Genomic DNA, 21,543 nt, shown 5'->3' on the forward strand with positions numbered 1-21,543 from the left:
CCGCGCCTGCATTCAAGTCTCCCTCGGTGCCGCCGGTAACATAGTCGAGGGGCGGGTTTCCAGGCCGCGTGGGGGAAGAGTGCAGAGAAGCGTCCGCTGGGCTTTTGGCGGGTTCCAGACGGCTCAGTGACTCCGATGGGTTGGCGCTGATTGCGTGAGTGGCCGGTGATGTTCTCGGCGAGGTGAGGTAGGGAAAGGCAGGCCCGCGCCTGCGTTCAAGTTTCCCTCAAAAAGCAGTGATAGTGTCAACAAGGGACTAGTATGGAGACACGCAAATTAATATTAGATGACCATCATAAATAGGTGCAAGGACTGCATAGGAATTCCTTACGTCTCAAGTCCTGGTATGCACCTGTGAATTATAATCATACATCAAAGAGATGAGGTACTTGTGAAAATGTTCAAACGTCTTTGTTTTTTTCTCTTTTGCATTTAAAAAGTGATATTCGACACTTAAAAATAGGCATTCTTCTTCAGGGGTGATATATACAGATGAATTCACTCATGTAAATGCAAATTCTGACATGGAAAACTAACCCGATACACAGCCTTTAGATTTCCTGGCTTATGTCAGATAGATGGCTTCTGCAAATCCCTATTTCACAACAATGCAGCATCAGGTTTTATTTCTATCACACATGTATTATGACTAATGAATTAACTGGCTTAAGAAATCCCTGAAGATAAACTGAATAAAATAAGTACTATGCATAGGTATTTATGCAATATTAAAAGGAAAAATATGGTTTAATAAGCATGGCAAAATCTCATTAGTGAAAATCCCGACAAGATCCTAAGATATTATTGTCTTGTCTATATATAGTTCATTTTAACATGTTTCCTTTTATGATTATTTTCCTTTGTAAGTCGCCTAGGACCCAGGATAGTGTGGTATATAAATATTTTAAATAAATAAACATACTGTAGCTTCTGAGAGACGCGCAGTTCCTCCATTATCCAGGCTCTTGACTTCTGGGAACATGGGGACATCCGGCCACTATGGTTGTGATGCGGTACACAAAGCAGCAGTAACAAAGGTCATGTCTATCTATAATGGACATTTCCCTACCACATGTACAGTCAAGCCTTTTACAGTGGGCTCTTTCTTGAAAGATATCTTGAAAGTTTTTTGTTTAATTTTTTTTTTTTAAATAGAATTGAAAAGTGCTGTTTGTGGGCTGTCGAGAAAGTGAGGGAACTTTGAAGAAAAAAGATATTATGAATTTTACAGAAAACTGCAGAATATATTAGAGTGATAAGGTACATCCCATGCTGGTGCTCGGATGAAAAAAAGACCGAGGGGCGCTGAGAAGAGAGGAAGAACTGAAGGGCATTGAGAGGTGGCTGAAGAGAATCGGTAAGTACTACTTGTAGATAATTTTAGAACAAAGTTTTGGGGGAGAAGTAAACTATAGGGGTATATTCTTTAGGGTGTTTGTGTGCTTGTACTAAATAGCTAGTCAGAAGGCAGGCAAAAACCCAGTGTGTGTGTGTGTGTTTGTTTTTCCCTCCCTCCCACCTCTAGCTCACCCTTTGATTTATAGGCAGATGACACTTTCACACCAAAAACAAAAAACGTAATCAGCCTTATCAATGAGTTTAATCATCCTCTTGTAGGTCACTACCAGATAAATAGTGAATAAACTAATACATTTAAAGGACCATAATTGTACACATTCCTACTCCCATAGCAACCTAAACTTAACTAGGAACTGAACAAAATTAAGATGAAGGCAGCAGTCTAGCAGCAAGAGGGGGGTCTTCCAGTCTTTTCCATCAAGTGTTATGTATGATTTTTTTTTACCCGCTGGTGAGAGGTTGTATGTATGCACCCGGTGCAAACAGCTCCTGTCTCAGAGAATGAGTCCAATCACTAGAGGCTAGAGTGACAGACCTGGAGGAACAGAGGCAAACAGTGAGGTATATTGATGAGACCTTCAGGGACATAGTAGTCCTGGTGCTGCCTTAGAGGAGGAAGGTCTCCTGGTCGGAAAGCATCAACCTGGTGCAGCAGGAAATCTTACAGCAAGGACCCACTCCCCAGGTGATGCATTGTCCTCTCGCACTGAGGATGTCTCTCCCAGGGCTACTGCCCAAGAGGGAAGGGTTAGGTCAACAGTCATAGTTGGTGATTCGATTATTAGGAATTGTAGATAGTGGGTGGGCTGGTGGGCATGAGGATAGTCTGGTAACATGGCTACCTGGTGCGAAGATGCAGGACCTAACGCGACACCTAGATAGGATTTTAGATAAAGCTGGGGAGGAACCAGCTGTCGTGGTATATGTGGGCACCAACGACACAGGAAAATGTGGAAGGGGGGTTCTGGAAGCCAAATTTAGGCTCTTAGGAAGAAAGCTGAAATCCAGAACCTCCAGGGTAGCATTCTCTGAAATGCTCCCTATTACAAGCACAGGTCCCCAAAGGCAGGCAGAGCTCCGGAATCTCAATTCGTGGATGAGACAATGGTGCAAGGATGAGGGATTCAGTTTTGTAAGGAACTGGGGAACCTTTTGGGAAAGGGGGAGTCTTTTACGAAGGGATGAGCTTCACCTTAACCAGGGTGAAATCAGGCTGTTGGCACTAACTTTTAAAAAGGAGATAGAGCAGCTTTTAAACTAAATCAAAGGGGAAAGTCGATAGACACTCAGCAGCACATGGTTCGGAAGGAAGTATCTTCAAATGATACTAATGAAGCATTAGAGTTAGGGCATTCCTACAGAGAAGTTCCAATAATAAGAAACAGTCTATGTGTCTATAATTAAAGACTCACCTGAGCTAAAAGATTCCATTTTATCCCTGTCAGCTGAAAAGTAGAACGTTAATACAAAACGTTAATCCAAAAAAAATACACTCTGAAATGTTTGTATGCTAATGCCAGAAATCTAGTAGTAAGATGAGAGAGACAGAGTGTATAGCAGTGTATGATGACAGACTTAATTGGTATCTCAGAGACATGGTGGAAGAGGATAACCAGGGTACAAATTTTATCACAATGACAGAGAGGACTTGGGGGCGGGTGGCACTTTAGGTACGGGATGGCAGAGTCCAACAGGATAAAGATCCTGCAAGAGACTAAGGGGTAGATTTTAAAAGGTATACACGGATTTTAAAATGTACGCATGTGTTATAAAATCTGTGGGCCGTGTGCGGGGGGGAATTTAGTAAATTATGCGCGGCGATACAATTGGGCCTTCCCCGGTTCCCTACCCCCTTGCTAAACACCCTTCCTCTTCCCCCCACCCCCAAATACATCCCCACAATTTACAATTTATTTTTTATTTTTTTACTACTTATTGCTCCCCTGGAGCAGAAGTAGTTTGTGTGCACCGGCCGACCTCCATCCCGCCCTGCCCCTCCCAGACCACACCCCCTGGACCACCCCTTTTGCACATATCAGCACTTCTGCACGTAGCCGGGCCCTTTTGAAAATGTGCACGGTGCGTGCAGGGCCTGGTCACGCACGTAAGTGTCGATTTTTACACATGCGGCTGTTTTAAATTCGGCTGTAAATGAACAATCGAATCTTTATGGGTAGAAATCCCTTGTGTGTTGGAGAAGAGTACAGAGATAGGAGTATACTACTGTCCATCTGTCCAAAATGAAGAGAGACAAATGCTAAGAGAAATTAGGGAAGCTGACCAAACTAGTGGTTCAGTAATAATGGGAGATTTCAATTACCCCAATATTGTCTGGGTAAGTGTAACATCAGGACACGCTAAAGAGATAAAGTTCTTGGATGCACTAAATGACAATTTCATGGAGCAAATGGTTCAGGAACTGACAAGAGGGAGAACAATTTTAGATCTAATTCTCAATGGAGTGCAGGATTTGCTGAGAGAGCTAACGGTAGGGGGGTTGCTTGACAATAGTGATCATAATATGATCAAATTTGAATTAATGACTGGAAGGGGGAAATAAGTAAATCCACGATTAGCACTAAACTTTCAAAAGGGAAACTTTGATAAAATGAGAAAAACTGGTTAACAAAAAGCTGAAAGATACAGCTACAAAGGTTAAGAGTATGCAACAGGCATGGCCCCTGTTAAAAAAAATACTATCTTAGAAGCGCAGTCCGGATATATTCCACGCATTAAGAAAAGTGGAAGGAAGGTCAAATGATTGCAGGCATGGATAAAAACAGAGGTGAATGGAGAAATTACTTACCTGATAATTTCACTTTCCTTAGTGTAGACAGATGGACTCAGGACCAGTGGGTTATGTGCTCTTCTGCTAGCAGATGGGAGACGGAATAGTCACTTCAGCTCTTCAGTATTCTCTTCGAAAAGCCATTGTGGATATATCTTTGCTTAATTAACTTGATTAAAACTTATTAAACTTGATTGAACTGATTGAACTGATTTAAAAAACTGGAGACCGCCAGTGCACTCAACCAATTAATGCTGACACCGGACAAACTGTGGGTGTCTTGAACTAGGAGTAGGCAACGGCTTTACCCGTATTTGCTTAGTTTCGAGGTTTGCTTTCCGAGGTCCTCCTTCTCTGGGGCAGCCGTGGGCGGGATGCTGAGTCCATCTGTCTATAATAATGGAAAGAGTAGTTAACTCACAGCTTATGGACTACTTAGAAAACCACAATATCCTTCATGCTTCACAATTCAGCTTCCGTAAGCACCTTAACACCGAATCCCTCCTGCTCATCCTCACTGATCACCTCCTTATAGGAATGGATAAGGGCAACAGCTACCTCCTTGCCCTCCTGGACATATCTGCAGCCTTCAACACCATATGCCACAATCATCTCCTTGCCCGCTTAGAAGGCATTGGTATCTCCGGCCTGGCCATAGCATGGCTCAAGTCCTATCTATCTAATAGAAAATTCTCAGTCAAAATCGGCAATGCAACCTCCACCTCTCACCCCTTGCAACAAGGTGTCCCACAAGGCTCTTCCCTCTCTTCCACCCTCTTTAATATATACCTCACTCCTTTATGCCACCTCCTAACCGAGCTTAAACTTAACTTCTATCTGTATGCAGACGACATTCAGATCATTATCCCCATCCATAATTCCTTTTCTGATGCTTTGAAGCACTGGGAAACCTGTCTCACCCCTATAAACGCTCTCCTAACGAACCTCCACCTCGCCCTGAATACTAACAAGACGGAACTCCTGCTTGTCTATCCTCATCCTCTTCTCAAACACCTGTCTTCATCCAACCCTTCTTCCAATCCAACTACTAATCAACCCTGTGTAAGAGACCTTGGAATCTACCTAGACAATCATTTAAACATGAAAAAATATGTGAGCTCCATTCTGAAAGACGGTTTTTACAAACTTAACGTGCTAAAAAAACTTAAACCCCTGTTACACCCCCAAGATTTCCGTACTGTTGTTCAATCTTCCCTCTTATCCAAACTCGATTACTGCAATTCTCTATTCCTAGGACTCCCTTAAGCAACAATCAAACCCCTCCAAATGTTGCAAAATGCAACAGCCAGAATCATTACCAATACCCGGAAAACTGACCACATCACTCCTATCTTGAAAGACCTACATTGGCTCCCCATCCCCTCTCGAATCCTCTATAAAACACTAACCACCATACACAAATCTTTGTTCTCTCACAATTCCCACTGGCTGGACATACCATTCAGCGCTGTCTCACTGAATCATCCTACGAGAACAGTTCACAAAGGAACCCTGCAAGTCCCATCCTTAAAAACAGCACACCTCGCATCAACTAGGGAACGAGCTATCTCTATTGCAGACCCCACACGCTGGAACTCCATGCCCACGATGCTTCATCTAGAATCCTGCCCAATTAAATTTAAAAAGAAACTAAAAACATGGTTGTTCCAGCAAGCCTATCCAGACTAATCCTTTTTCTCCTCTCAACCTCTGCCCCAGATGCTTCCCCTCTCAGATCGTCCCAGATACTTTGTAAATATTCTACTGGTGCTGTTATCCGTTCAGTACATTTCTAATTTATTACTGGTTGAATTTTTTATTATTTAGTTACTGTTAATCAGTTTTCAGACCTATATCTTCTTGCCTCCTCTGTTGCTGTTATTCCTCACCCACCGCCCTGTTATAATGTATTTTCCACTCTTTTGTTGTCATGTGAACCGGCATGATGTCTCCTACTAATGCCGGTATATAAAAGTTATTAAATAAATAAATAACTAAGGAAAATGAAATTATCAGGTAAGTAATTTCTCCATTTCCTACCGTGTAGCCAGATGGACTCAGGACCAGTGGGATGTACAAAAGCTACTCCCGGACAGGGCGGGAGGCTGCCCGTGGCCCACTTAGTACTGCCCTTGCGAAAGCTGCGTCTTCTCGGGCCTGAACATCCAGGCGGTAGAACCTGGAGGTGGTGTGTAGGGAGGACCACGTTGCCACCCAACAGATCTCGGTGGGCGACAGCAGCTTGGTTTCTGCCCAAGAAACTGTCTGGGCTCCAGTAGAATGAGCCTTAACCTGCAGTGGTAAGGGCTTTCCTGCCTCTATATGGGCTGCCTTGATTACTTCTTTGATCCAGCGGGCTATGGTTGCCCGCGAGGCCACTTCTCCTTGCTTCTTCCCGCTGTGAAGAACAAACAAGCGATTCATTTTGCACACCGGTTCCGATCTTTCCAGGTATCGCACCAGGAGTCTGCCGACATTTAGATGGCGAAGAAGGCGTGAGTCTTCTGAGTCCTTATGTTCATCCGGAGATTGTAGGGAGATGGCATGGTTCAAATGAAACTCGGAAACCACTTTCGGTAGGAAGGAGGGGACGGTGCGCAGCTGTATGGTTCCAGGAGTGAACCTAAGGAACGGCTCCCGACAGGATAGTGCCTGTAGTTCAGAGATGCAACGAGCTGAACATATTGCCACCAGGAATACAGTGTTCAATGTTAAGAGGTGTAGTGACAGACCGCCCGTTGGTCTGAAGGAAGCCCCCGTTAGGAAGTCTAATATCAGATTGAGGTTCCATAGGGGCACCAGCCACTTTAGGGGTGGCCAAAGTTGCTTAACCCCTTTTACGAAACGGGTCAAATCCGGATGAGCTGAAAGACGGATACTGTTCACTTCAGCTCTGAAGCAGGAGAGGGCGGCTACTTGGACCTTGAGAGAGTTGATTGACAACCCCTTCTTCATACCATCCTGTAGGAATTCTAGAATCACGGGGATCTTGGCTGTCCACGGGAGTATCCCGTGGTCCTCGCACCAGGCTTCGCAAATTCTTCAGATCCGTATGTATGCCAGAGATGTTGAGAACTTGTGCGCGTGGAGCAGGGTGTCAATCAAGGCCTTCGAGTAACCGCGCTTCTTCAGGCAAGTCCTCTCAAGGGCCAGACCGTAAGAGAGAATCGAGATGGATCTTCGTGAAGAATCGGGCCCTGCTGGAAAAGGTCCCTGTGTGGAGGTAGGCACAGAGGGCTCCCCGCAAGGAGTCTGTTTGTCTGCGTACCATGGGCGTCTTGGCCAATCCGGGGCTACTAGTAGAATTAGTCCCCTGTGGTGTTCTATCTTGCGGATGACCTTGCCCAGTAGTGGCCATGGGGGGGGGAAGGCATACAGTAAGTCTTCCTCTGGCCAAGTCTGGACAAGAGCATCGATCCCTTGGGAGTGTGGCTCTCGTCTGTGGCTGAAGAACCTGGGGACCTGGGCACTGAGAGAGGTGGCTAGTAGGTCCATGGCTGGGAGGCCCCAGCGATTTACTATCAGTTGGAAGGCTGTGGTCGACAGGGTCCATTCCCCTGGGTCCAGGCTCTCGCTGCTGAGGAAGTCTGCTGAGACGTTGTCTTTTCCTGCAATGTGGGAGGCCGAGATCCCTTGTAGATTTATCTCCACCCATGCCATGAGAGGGTCTATCTCCAGAGACACCTGCTGGCTCCTGGTTCCTCCCTGTCGATTGATGTAAGCAACCGTTGTAGCGTTGTCTGACATTACTCGAATCGCTTTGCCTCTGAGTCTGTGGCTGAATCGCAGACACGCTAGTCTGACTGCTCGAGCTTCTAGGCGGTTTGTGTTCCATCCCGCCTCTTCCTTGCTCTATTGTCCCTGGGCCGTCAGTTCCTGACAGTGGGCTCCCCACCCTTGGTGAGCACGATCCAGTTCAGTGGGAATAGGATTACTCTTCTGCTTAGGTGGTCTTCCTGTAGCTGAAAACGTACCTCTGCTGGTAGTTGGAGGCGAATTGAGTAGTCCTGGGACAGTGGGTTCCAGCGTTACAGTAAGAAGCACTGGAGTGGTCGCTTGTGGGCCCTTGCCCATGGAACGACCTCCAGGGTTGATGCCATAAGGCCGAGGACTTGAAGATAGTCCCATACCTTGGGGCGTGCATTGGTCATCAATCATCGTAATTGTTCCATCAGCTTCCTTCTCCTCGGGGGAGGGAGGAAAACTTTATTCTGTTTTGTGTCGAAACGGGCCCCCAGGTACTCTAGAGATTGAGAGGACTGCAGACTGCTCTTCACCATGTTCACAACCCAACCGAGCTCCTGCAGTAGGTTCTTGATTCTGCTGGTCACCTGCTGGCTCTCTTCAGAAGACATCGCCCTGATCAACCAGTCGTCCAGGTAAGGGTGTACCAAGATCCCTTTCTTCCTCAGTGTTGCCGCCATGACCACCATAATTTTGGAGAATGTTCTGGGGGTGGTTGCTAGGCTCCGGGGAGATCCGGGAAACTATAGACCGGTGAGCCTGATTCAGAGAGGACGTGATCACCAGAAGAAAAACTACCTTCCAGGTGAGATAGCGGAGATCACAGGAGTGGAGAGGCTCAAACGGAGGTTTCATGAGCCGTCCCAAAACCACATTAAGGTCCCAAGCAGGGGCAGGAGGGCGCAGTGGAGGTTTTAAATGGAGCAAGCCTCTCATGAAACGTGATACTAAGGGTTGTGTTGAAATGGAAACATCTTCGATACCCTTATGGTATGCAGACACTGCACTAACATTTATTTATTTATTTGGAAACTTTTATATACCGGTATTAGTGGGGAAATCATACCGGTTCACATTCGAACAAAAGGCTTGAAAATACATGTCAACAGGGAAAGAGAACTGGGAGGGGGGGTTAACCAAGGACAGCGTGGGAAAATAGTTTAAACAGGAACAAGTATCAGTTAACAATATAATTAGCTCCTTAATATAAGGAATGTGAGGTCACCAAGAGGTGGTGCAAGAGAAGGTGCATGCACCCTGATAGAGGAAGTTTTTAGGCCTAACTCTGACAGGTGCCAGAGATAGTCCAGGAACCTCGCAGTGGAACAAGTGAAGGGGTCTATGGACATGGAAGTGCACCAGACCGTAAACCTCTTCCATTTAGAGCGATAAGACCTTCTCGTTGAAGGCTTTCATGAAGCCACCAGGACTTGGGATACAGACTCTGAAAGGTTAAGAGGTTGGCATATTAACCTTTCAACATCCAGGCCGTCAGAGACAGAGCCTGGAGGTTGGGGCGACAGACGCCCTTCGTTCTGAGTTATTAGAAAGGGATCCTTCCCCAGAGGTATGTGCCGGCATACTGATAGGTCCTGGAGGAATGGAAACTACACCTGGCGTGGCCAGTGGGGCGCTATCAGGATCATTAATCCCTTGCCCTGCTGCAGCTTCACGAGAGTCTTTGAAATGAAAGGAAGTGGAGGGTACGCATAAAGGAGACCGCTGGCCTAGGAGAGGGTGAAGGCATCTCTTGGTTGCGAGTGGCGACTGTGAATGAGAGAGCAGAAAGTCTACTTTGTTGTTGTGGACCGACGCAAAGAGGTCTATGCAAGGGTAACCCCAGCATTGGAATATCGTGTCCGCTATCGTGGGGTTGAGAGTCCACTCGTGCGGATGGAAAGTGCGACTCAGCTTGTCCGCCAACACACTGTCCACTCCCGGTAAGTAGGTTGCTTTGAGGTACATCGAGCAGGAAAGGGCCAATGCCCATATCTGTGCAGCTTCCTGACATAGGAGGTAGGAGTCCGTTCCCCCTTGTTTGTGATGTACCACATCGCAACTTGATTGTCTGTTTGGATCAGGATGGCTTTGTTTGATAGGCAATCCTGAAAAGTCTTGAGGGCATATCTGATCGCCCGTAGCTCCAGGAAATTTATCTGGTGTTTGGCTTCCTCAGGAGACCAGGATCCCTGAGTCTTCAGGTCGCCTACATGTACACCCCAGCTGAGGTTGGATGCGTCTGTTAAGGTAATTTGAGGTTCTGGAACCTGAATATCCAACCAGGCTATAGACAGACGGAGTTGTTTGGTAACTTGGATAATGCTGGACATTGGCTGACAAGCTTGAATCCACTGGTATTTTAAGGTCCACTGTATCACTTTCATAGCTAGACGAGCCATCGGATGACATGCACAGAGGACACCATGTGACCCAGCAGTATGAGGAAGTGACGAGCAGTTGAAGATACTCGAGTCTGTAGGTGATGTGCCAGAGATGCTATGGTGAAAGCGCGATCCTGGGGGAGGAAGGCTTTCGCCTGTATAGGGTTTAGGTCGGCCCCTATAAAGGATAGGGTTTGGGATGGAACTATCTTCGATTTGGGATAGTTGATTAGAAACCCTAAGGAGATCAGGGTGTGGATAGTGAGATGCAGGGAGGCTAGAGAGCCCTGCTGAGTCGGAGCCCTTATCAACCAATCGTCGAGATAAGGGTGGACATGCACACCCTGATTCCTGAGGAAGGCTGCGACCACCACCAAGCACTTGGTGAATACTCGTGGAGCGGACGCTAGGCCGAATGGTAGTACACGGTACTGGAAGTGATGAGGGCCGACCAGGAATTGCAGGTACTTGCGATGAGGAGTAATGGAGATGTGTGTGTAAGCGTCTTGGAGATCTAGAGAGCATAGCCAATCTCCTCTTTATAGAACAGAAAGTAGAGAGCCCAAGGTTACCATTTTGAATTTTTCTCTCTGCAAAAATCTGTTTAGGGCGCGTAGGTCCAGTATCGGGCATACGCCACCTGACTTTTTTGGTATTAGAAAATACCGGGAATAAAACCCTTGCCCCTGCTGTGAGAGGGGCACTGGTTCTATTGCTCGGGATTTGAGGAGGGATGAGACCTCCTGTTCGAGCAAGGGAGAGTGTTTGGATGTCCCCCACGTCAGCCGAGGTGGAGAGTCCGCTGCAACAGTCAGGAAATTTAGGTGGTAACCCTGAGTGACTACTGTATGTTCCCACTGGTCTGTGGTGACTGTATGCCAAAACGCTGTTGAATTGGCAGAGCCGACCGCCGACCGGTATGGATGTAAGAGGAGATTGGCTTACACTCTCTAGGAAGGAGTCAAAAGCCTGACGCTGGTCCAGGCTGAGAAGCTGGCTGAGACTTTTGAGACAGAGTCTGCCTAGATTGACCTTTATGGTAAGGTCTGGAAGCCGGAGGATAAAATTTCCTTGGCTTGTAGGCAGGCTACTTAGAGTCACGCCTGAAAGTTCTCTTAGGGGCAGAAGGAAACTCAGATGGCACAGAAGAAAGCTGGCGCAGTGTTTCATGGTGGCCCTTCAACTGTGCCACGGTCTCTCGGATCTTTTCCCCGAAAAGATTATCACCGACACAAGGTGGATCTGCTAACCTGTCTTGGACTTCTGGCCTTAAGTCCGAGGATTTGAGCCAGGCCCATCTTCTTGCACTAATCCCCGCTGCAGACACTCTAGAGGCAGTGTCAAAGATATCATACGCAGCACGGACCTCGTGCTTTCCAGCATCCAAACCTTTTTGAGCCAGAATATGAAGTTGAGCCTGAAGTTGCTCTAGTAAAGAATCAGAGAAATCCTGGATCCTCTTAAAAAGGTCTCTGTTATACTGGGTCATGTATAACTGGTAAGCAGCAATGCGAGATATGAGCATTGAGCCATGGAAGACACGCCTGCCAAAATCATCCAGGGATTTTTGTTCCTTCCCTGGAGGTATGGAGGAAGGAGGTTTTGAGTCGTGCCTTCTTCTGGGCTGATTCAACAACCACAGAGTGATGATCCAACTGTGACTTTTGGAACCCAGGAGCTAACTGCACCAGATAGGTGGCATCTGTCTTGCGGTTGACAGATGGAACCGAACATGGGTGTTCCCAGTTTCTCTTTAGGAGATCAAGCAGGATTTCATGAATAGGAATAGACATGATTTCCTTAGGAGCATCAAGAAATTGGAGTACTTCCAGCATCTTGTGCCTAGAGTCCTCTTCTGTCTGAAGTTGAAAATGAATGGTTTCAGACATTTCCTTGATGAAATTAATAAAAGACAGATCTTCTGGTGGAGAACGTTGTCTTTCATCTGGGGGAGAGGACTCTGATGGTAGATCATCTGTATCTTGGGATGAATCATCGGTCCAAGGATCATAGGGCTGATCTCCAGCGGGGAGAAATGGTGCTAATCCTGAAGGACCAGGCCTAGGTATCTGTGGCATCGAAGGTGGCACAGACAGCATCGATGGAGGCACCGAAGGGTCTGGTGACATCGATGGACGTGTCAGTGGTAAAATCCCAGACGGTGGAATGGGTATTGGTGTTTCCTCATCATCCGATAATGGGATCTGTGTGGAAGGCACCGGAGCCACCGGTGCTCTCGGTTCCATCGGTGGAAGGGCACCGATCAACACATCCAGTCTGCCCAGTAGCGGAGCGAGTGCTACGGGAATCGGATCGGTGACCGGCTCGGGGACTGGTACCGGCGTGGATGGATATTGGAAGCCCTGAAGTGCTTTACCGATGGCCTCTTGGATCATTCGATCCAATTCCTCGCGGAAGCTTGGGGCAAGGAACCCCGGCACCGGAGTAGGAGGCAGCACTGGCGTAGCTGGAGGGTCCACCGGTGAAGGTGGAATCGTGGATCCCGGCACCGCTGAAGGTGGGAATGCCTCGGTGACCCGGTCACAGAAGAGGACGGGGCCTCTGTCGGTGGCTCTGTTGACATTGATGCCAAGGACTTGCCTGGATCGACAGACTGAGCCTTATGATAACTGTGTCAACATCTTTCACGATGCTCTCCTCGGTCCTTTTCCTGAGGAGGCAAGGAGGGAATTGACACCTTTGGAATCATCAACACCGGTCGGGCAGCAGCGGTGCTGGCAAGAGGTCGATGGCACCGGCTCAGATGAAGTCGAAGCTATCGATGGAGTCGGGGTTTTGACTGAAAGAGAAACTCCATTTTCTCTAAACGAGCCATAAGGCCATTCGGTGTCATTTGGGCACATTTGGTGCAAGTTAGGACATCGTGGTCGGACCCCAAACACAACACAGACCCCGTGCGGGTCAGTGATGGACACTGTTCGAGTACAGTCGGGGCACAGACGAAAACCCGACGCCATGGCTTCGACAAAAATGTAGTTGCGGTGTGGTTGATGGCCGGTAGGCCCCAAAGGGATAACTCGACGGGAATCGACCGCAACAAGGGTAAAAACCTTACCTTTCGACCACAGAGTATAGATATCGATAGGGGGACCCCTATAGGGTAGAATGTTTTTGAAATTTTTGAAAGAAGTTCCGTGAGGAAAATTCCTGTCAGGAATCTCAAGAGAGCTCCTTAACCCAGGGAGGAGGAATAGCCCAGTGGTTACAGCAGTGGAATATGAACCAGGAGACCAAGGTTCAAGTCCCGCTGTCACTCCTTGTGACCTTGGGCAAGTCACTTTACCCTACATTGCCTCAGGTACAAAAACTTAGATTGTAAGCCCTCTGGGGATAGAGAAATACCTACAGTACCTGAATGTAAACCGGTGTGATATCTCAATTGAGATGAATGTCGGTATATAAAAATAATAAATAAATAAAACCCACATGGCTACTGCTGCGTGGAAAAAAGATGACTGAAGGGGGACCTCTGCTGGATGCAGGGTCAGTGCATTGCTGGGCATGCCCAGCAGGTGCCAGTCAAAGTTCTAGAAACTTTGACAAAACTGTTCCGTAATTGGGCTCCATCCTGATGATGTCACCATATGTGAGGACTACCATCCTGCTTGTCCTGTGAGAAGATAAAGTTCTACAAAATTATGAAAGAGCTTGAACAGGTTAACGTAAATTGGTTATTTACTCTCTCAGATAATAAAAGGACTAGGGGGCACTCCATGAAGTTAGCAAGTAGCTCATTTAAAACAAATAGAAGAAAATTCATTGCCAAAGGATGTGGTTACAGCAATTAGTGTAACTGTGTTTAAAAAAGGTTTGGATAAGTTCCAGGAGGAAAAATTCCATAAACTGTTATTAATCAATAAGGAATAGTAGCCTGAGATCTATTTAATGTTTGGGTACTTGCCAGGTTCTTGTGACTTGGATTGGCCACTGCTGGAAACAGTATGCTGGGCTTGATGGATCCTTGGTCTGACCCAGTATAGCATATCTTATGTTCTTATGAGGCAATGCCTGCATGAGAATTTGCGCAAAAGCTGTATGAGCTTAAAGAGACGGGTCCATTTGGTGCTGCCAGATAACACTGCTTACATGCCATGGCTAATTCAGCCTTGCTCGTCAATGAAGAAATATGGGTTATTTATTTGCATTTATATGCCACTGTTACCAAATACCCCGCAGTGGCTCACAAGATTACCGGGATGTTTGTAATGCTGTCATTGCAGAGGATGCAGAAAGCTAAGACTTTTTTTTTTTTTTTAATACACAGAACACCTGTCTGCCTCTGAACATGCTAAATGAATAAAACTGGATGGGAGAGTGTTACTTGGTTTCATTCAGAGGAAGCAAAGTAATGCAGCTCAGTGCAAGATACAGTAATTATTTTGCAACAAGAAATATTGGCAACCCTGAAGGACATGTAACAATGGTATGACTTATAATGCAATGCTTGTAGCAGACTGAAATGCTATATTCATAAAAAAATAAATAAAATTTAAATAGAAAAATAAAAATTAACAGAACAAAAATTCTTCCCAAAACTTCAAGCTCCTTCATTCCAAAAACTAACTATGGTAAAAAAAAAAAAAGCACATACATTACATATGAATCTTATTACTTTCATAAGAGGACTATGACTCAGCTTTTTGAAGAAGGAAAACAGGTCACAACATAAATCTTTTTTTTTTTTTGGTGTATGTTTGTTTGTTTTTTTTTAACAGCTGCCAATTTCTGTTATCACAGGTTATTATAAAGAAATGTGTTGACTCCCAGTTGGTCTGTTGCAAGAAAGAATCACTCTTCCAGGTCTCCCTTTTCTCCGCACCCTTCCTTCAGAAGCACTCATAGCATAAGGTAGACAAGAAAGTCTTAGAATGAAGCTTGGTCTATCTCTTGAGGCTTTGACTCTATCAGACTATCTTAATTTTGCTAGCTAGGAAAGGTCGGTATATATAGAAGAGGTTGGTTTAAAATTACCGTAGCTGGTTCTGTGATTATCACATACATACAGTGCATGTGTAATCGCATCACATTTTATATGACAGGTGTAAACTATGACCTATGGGACAAATCCATTCTGCCAGATCCAATCAGACTGTGTTATGCAGACTCCAAGACAGACTGCTTTTCTCTTTAGACTCAGCTGAAGAGATCCTCTCTCTAGAATTCCAGAGGGGATATCCCCAACTGGACCCCAATATGTCCCTCAGGTTAAAAGTTTGCCTGCCCCACTTTATATTAATTACATATTACTAGAATATCATCCAAAGCTCCACACTAAATGATCATAGCAAATGCTTGTTAATAAAGTTTCAAAATATAATAAGTGTAATCAAATACTTACCAGATGCTGTTCAGAATGAAAAACAGCTGAATAAAAATACAGCCAAAAGGCAAAATTCCACCCATGATAATACCAGGTAAGGGCTTTGTGAAAAAAGACTGCTCTGGAACTTGACGAGGAATCTGATTCGTACGAACTGGATGTTCAATAGGCTTAAAAAGAAATGATGTATTTATTTAAGCAATTTATAGCCTGCTGATCCACCAATCTCAGCGGGTAAAACTTACATACACAGTAAACAAAGAACAAATACACAAGGAATGTATTATTGTCATTTGTACTTCTAGATAACACACTTTGCAATACAAACACTGTCATAACCTGTTAATCTTCAGCTCTCTTTGTAATAAACCGAGCACCATAAATACTCAAAGAGCAAGTACAATGTTTCAGTCTGTGCTAGGTAAAAAGAGATTTGGCAAGGCACAAATAAGAGTATAATGAACAGTAGACAAATCAGGCTATGCTTTATTTTACAGGAAATGCACAAAAAATTGAATTTAAAACTTGTTTAAAAAAGTGTTTCTACAGTGCTAAAACTGCATGACATGTACTAAAGCTTTATAAATTGCTGGAGCCATATACCTACTACATGAGTTTGGAGAGAAATGGAAGGATGCACCTCAGTGTGGTTCATTTGCATTCAGTCTCAAGTGTTCAAGCTCAAAATTGTCAAGTGCTCGCCTGCCAAATTTCTCTGATTTGATGCAGTAGGTCCACCTATTGGTCACTGTTAACTGTATAAGGGATCTTGACTTTGTACGTACTGGGGGCTGGGTTATATTTGTGAAAACATAATGCTAACCACATCGGAAGATCTGCATTCTGTACAGAACACAGAAGCGCCGAGAAAAAGCACAAATCTGAATTGTCATATTAACAGCCCACATGATTTTGTTCCAAAAAACATTTGAGCATGTGAGTCTTCATTTAGCTACTACATTTTCTCACATTTAATAAAAAGAAAATCTTAAATATATATCAAATGCTGAGCTATAATCAAGATTTCAAAATCTTTTAATCTGACACATCAAGAAACTATCAGTGCTGTGGAGGCATTTGAAAAAACAAACAACTGTAAGGGAATCAACTAAATGGAAGAAGATTAGGAAAAAATGAGCACCTGTATGGCAGTGTGTTGATTCACTTTTTGATGGAGTCATTTATTTATCATCAAAAAATGACAGCAATTTACAGAAAAGGGTTTTTCAGCACAGGAAATGTGCAAGGTCTGCTTCCAACAGCAAGGTTAAAAAAAACAGCCACAGTTTAAAATAATGGCCAGATTACACAGCTTCAACCCGTAAGGGGGAAAAAAAAAAAAGAAATCAAATGCTACTCTAGCTAATGCACTGGAAAATACAAGAGGAAAATGGAAAATGCAGAGAATCTCACTTATAAAATAAACAAGCTATAAACTTATTTAGGGTCAATTAAAACATTAAAATTAAAATGGACATGACAATGGATAAAGAAGACAGATACCAGTTTTGGGGAAAAACGATGGATTTTTTGATACATTTTTTCTTTAACCAAAATATTTATTTATTATTTAACATTTTTTTATACCGGGATTCATGTAAAATTTTACATATCATCTCGGTTTACATTGTAACTGAAAAATAGGCATGTGAGAATGCAAATTACATAGAACATGGCATAAAACTTGTCACTTTCATAGTTCCAAATCAGCAGATAAGGACCTCCTGGCTGCACAGCTGCCTACTCATGTCACCCTAGCTCAGTGATGGCCAACCTTTTGCGCTCAGTGTGTCAAAATTCATAAAAAAACAGAGCATAACTCGGGTGGTGTCACTTCTAGAAAAATCCATAATTTTGTGATATTTGTAGCTCTAATATTAATAACAAAGTTATAATTTTAATATATGCTCTGTATTTATTAATAAAGCAAAAACAAATAATTCTTTACCTTTCTTGCTTAGTGACTTTTTTGTTGCTGAATTTCATTGGCTAAATCTTCAATTAAAACACTCTCTCCCCCTCCACCCCCCCCCCCCCCCCACCCAAACTCTTAACTGCCCTGGATTTTCTCATACACACTCATGCTCTTACACTCACTGGCTCCCTCACATACACACAAACACACACACCCAGGCAGGCTATCAGTCATTCTCACACACACACTGAACCCCAGGCAGGTTCCCATTCATTTTCACACCACTCCCGCTCCATCCTCCAGGCAGGCTCCAATTCATTCTCATACACACACATACCCCCAGGCAGGCACCCATGTATTCACACACATACACTCCCAGGCAGAGTCCCATTCATACACATGCACACACTAAAGGCAGACCCCACTCTCTTTTGCCAGCAACCTCGGAACCTCTCTCATTCCTCTGCTGCCACTGTCACTGATGCCGCGTGGCTATTGGGGAGATGCCGATTGCTGCTACTGACACTGAAGCCCATTCTGCTGCCTCCTCTGTGCAGGCCCCGTGGGCTTCCACTTTCTCCATGCTGATCTCGTACATTGTGAGATCCGCATAGAGAAAGTGCTATTCTTGCACATTCCCAAAGATTACATGTGCCAATCACTAAAAAGTAATTTATTTTGTTTTTTACCTTTGCTGTCTGATCTTCGTTTTCTAATTGGTTGGTCACAGGCTTTTTTTTTTCCACCTTCCCTTTCTTATTTTTTCCCACCTTCCCTTTCTTATTTTTTTTGTAAGTTCCTTTTATATTGTCTTTTTTTCTGTTTCTCTTCTCTCCATCTTCTTCCCTCAAACACACAGGTTCTTATTCTCAAATGCATTTCTCTCTCTCTCTCACACACACAGGCTCTCACTGTCACATGCTCTCTCTCATACAATCATTCATACACACAGTCTCTCACTGGCACATGCTGTCTGACTCTCACACACATAGGCTCTCTCTCACTCCCACATGCTGTCTTGCTCAAACACAGGCTCTCACTGTCACATGCTGTCTCTCTCACACACACAGAGGCTCTCACATGCTGTCTCTGCAAACATTCAGGTCCTCACTCACACACAATCTCTCAACTCATCTCATACATGCGCGCACACACACACACCTTCTACAGACCCTCAGCCTCTCTCTCACCTCTGGGCCTCCTCTTCGCGGGTCGCCGCAGGATGGGCTCTGCAGCGGCCCTGCTACTGAGCCTCTTCCTCTTCTTGGGCAGCTGTGACTTGGGATTTGCGGCGGCCCGTAAACGTAAGCGCTGCTCCTCTTCTGCACGCGCTGATACTTCTCCTCCTTCCTGCCCATGCGGCTCCAGCAATGTTTACTTCCGGGGCCGCACAGGCAGGAAGGAGGAGGAGCATCAGCGCGTTTAAACGCGATTTTTTCTTCGGGCCGTGGTGACGTGAGCCTCACCACGGCCCTGCCTATCTGCCTGTCACTGCGCCCGGGGGCATTGGGGGGGGGGGGGGGATACTAAAAAACTAGTTTTAAAGGGTCGGCGCAGCCGATAAAAAAAAAAGGCTCGGCACAGCCGATTAAAAAAAAAAATTCCTGGTAGTCCACGAAACGCTGCGCGTGTCAGCAAAAAGTCTCGGCGTGTCACCTCTGACACACGTGTCATAGGTTAACCATCACTGCCCTAGCTAGACACTACTTAATCTCTAGTCACCCTCCCTTTGCTTTTAGCACCATCCTCTTTAGCCAACTCCAGGTATATTGAATTCTGTTATTGTTTTGGTTGTTATTGTCTCTGCTGGGTATGCTATTACAGGCATCAACCAATGCAGTTACATATAATTGTCCTGATGCCGACAAAAAAATCTGAATGCATATGCTGCTATAAGCACTGTTAGGTATGAAATAAAAGTACGTTTCTCTCGGCACCTTGGAAGTCTAATCCAGATTCTTGAACATGCACACTAAAGTCAATTACGCTGGTTATAAAACATTTCGGGTATGAAACAAAATCTCTTGCAACTTTGCTTTTAGAATAATAAAATTGCTAAACTTTAACCTATTTCTATTCTGAATTTAACCACCCTTGTTAAAATGCCTTGCGCTAGAGTTTATCATGTTGTCAACTAAGCATTAACATGTTCTTTGCATTTAGTTATCCTCTCATGATATATTGAAAGTGAACAAAGAGGATATGGACTCACATGACCTCATCTGAGAAAGCAGGTTTGCTTTCTTATAAATAGGATTCTCTGTCATTACGCGTGAAGTGACACAGACCCAGCTCTCAGAGCTCAACAGAAGTTTTACTGAGCATGCAGGAAGTTACTGTGTGTGCGCACTACTTTGTGAGACCCTCAGTTCCTTCCAGAGCTTAAGCTTTAGCGAGATAGTTAATGCTCCAGAGGTGAACACAGGGGCGGCTCAAGAAAATCTGCTGCATGAGGCGAGGGATGAGATGGCGCTCCCCCAGCCCCACCCCACCTCACCCTGCCAGGGAACGGCACAGGTCAAATCATCAAGAGGGGAGTCTCTATACAGTCCGGCCCTTTTAGTGATTTGAAATGTTGCATAAGGGGGAAAGAAGGGGGTCAGAGTTCCCAGAGGAGTGGGAGAGTGATAATACTTCTAGGAAGCTGGCAAATCCACCATACTCCCAGGAACCCTAAGACTTACCTGCTATCTTTCCCCAGCATTTTCCCCCTGGAGAAGTGGGAGATGGGAGGTGGTGGTCTGGGTGTGATGCACTCTCTTCTGCATAAGGCAGACTAGGCCCTGCACAGCCTTGTGCCGACACCCCCCCTGGCCTCGCCACCACAATCACAAATTCTGCATTTATAATAACTAATTTTACATGAAAAAGAACATTCAAAATACAGTCTAAGGTAAAGATATCACAACATCATATATTATTTTTACATGCATTGCTGTGTGCCAACCAGAAAACCCTGCAAAAAAGCAAACGTACTTGGAATGCATATGATATTAGGCTATTGTAATGCATGTTGTGTGTGGGCTTTGTCCTCAGAAAGCCAGGAGTAAACTGAATTACAGTTACAATATAGTAAGCCTTCCATAGTAAAAGAACAACATTAATTCACAAACTAAAAACCTTATCAAAAGGCAACACTGCAAATATTACAGCAAGCCCTAAATACCAATACACTTCCTATTAGGACTAAAGACCAAGCCAGGCTACTATAGATCCTTACATAAACTTCATACTAGCAGGATACCTCACGTCATTTATTTATTTATTTATTTACTTGGAAACTTTGTAGTCCGCTAATCTGAAAATCTTAGTGGATAACAAACACATAAGAAAATCGTCAAAATACAAACAATCAACAAAATATCTAAAAGTACAGAACAGAAATAAATTTCAAATGTTGCATACCTGTAACAGGTATTCTCACAGGACAGCAGGATGTTAGTCCTCACATATGGGTGACATCACAGGATGGAGCCCAATCACGGAACACTTTTGTCAAAGTTGGAAAGGCCTTGTAGAATGACCTCTAGACGGTGGTGGATAGGACTTCTTTGGAAGGAAGAATGACTTTTTGGTGTCCTTCCTAAATGGTTGTTTAGTCTGATATTCACAAGGCAACAGAGAGAGTTGGCGAAGGGTCTCATGATGCTCCTTGGGTTCCACCACCTTCTGCTGGATCTGTTCACCAAACAGATTGTCTCCGATGCAAGGCAGATCGGACAATCTGTCTTGTACTTCAGGGCGCAAGTCCGAAGACTTAAGCCAGGACCATCTTCTTGCAGAAATAGCAGCTGCCGAAACCCTGGAAGCGGTGTCGAAGATGTTATAAGAGGACCTTATTTCATGTTTCCCTGCTTCAAAACCTTTGTGAACCAGGGTTTGTAGCTGTTCCTGGAATTGCTGAGGCAGGGACTCTGCAAAGTCCTGTATCTGCTTGAATAAGACCCTATTATACTGGGTCATATAAAGCAGTTAAGAGGTGATCCAAGAGATGAGCATTGATCCCTGGAAGACA

General features: G+C 44.8%; 1 protein-coding gene across 5 annotated transcripts in view; it reads right to left on the reverse strand.

Moving 5' to 3' along the window:
• LOC115094582 (transmembrane 9 superfamily member 2-like) overlaps window positions 1-21,543 on the reverse strand; it is a 467,181-nt gene that overhangs the window by 94,990 nt on the left and 350,648 nt on the right. For 4 of the 5 annotated variants that reach the window (XM_029607789.1, XM_029607788.1, XM_029607786.1 and 1 more), the window contains exon 14: window positions 15,632-15,783. The exons of the other annotated variant lie outside the window; for it this stretch is intronic. In XM_029607789.1, coding sequence (XP_029463649.1) covers window positions 15,632-15,783 — 152 coding nt within the window. The remainder of the gene's footprint in view (window positions 1-15,631; window positions 15,784-21,543) is intronic. 5 annotated transcript variants of the gene reach the window in all.

This window comes from Rhinatrema bivittatum, chromosome 6 (genome assembly GCF_901001135.1).
Source record: "Rhinatrema bivittatum chromosome 6, aRhiBiv1.1, whole genome shotgun sequence".
NCBI lineage: Eukaryota > Metazoa > Chordata > Amphibia > Gymnophiona > Rhinatrematidae > Rhinatrema > Rhinatrema bivittatum.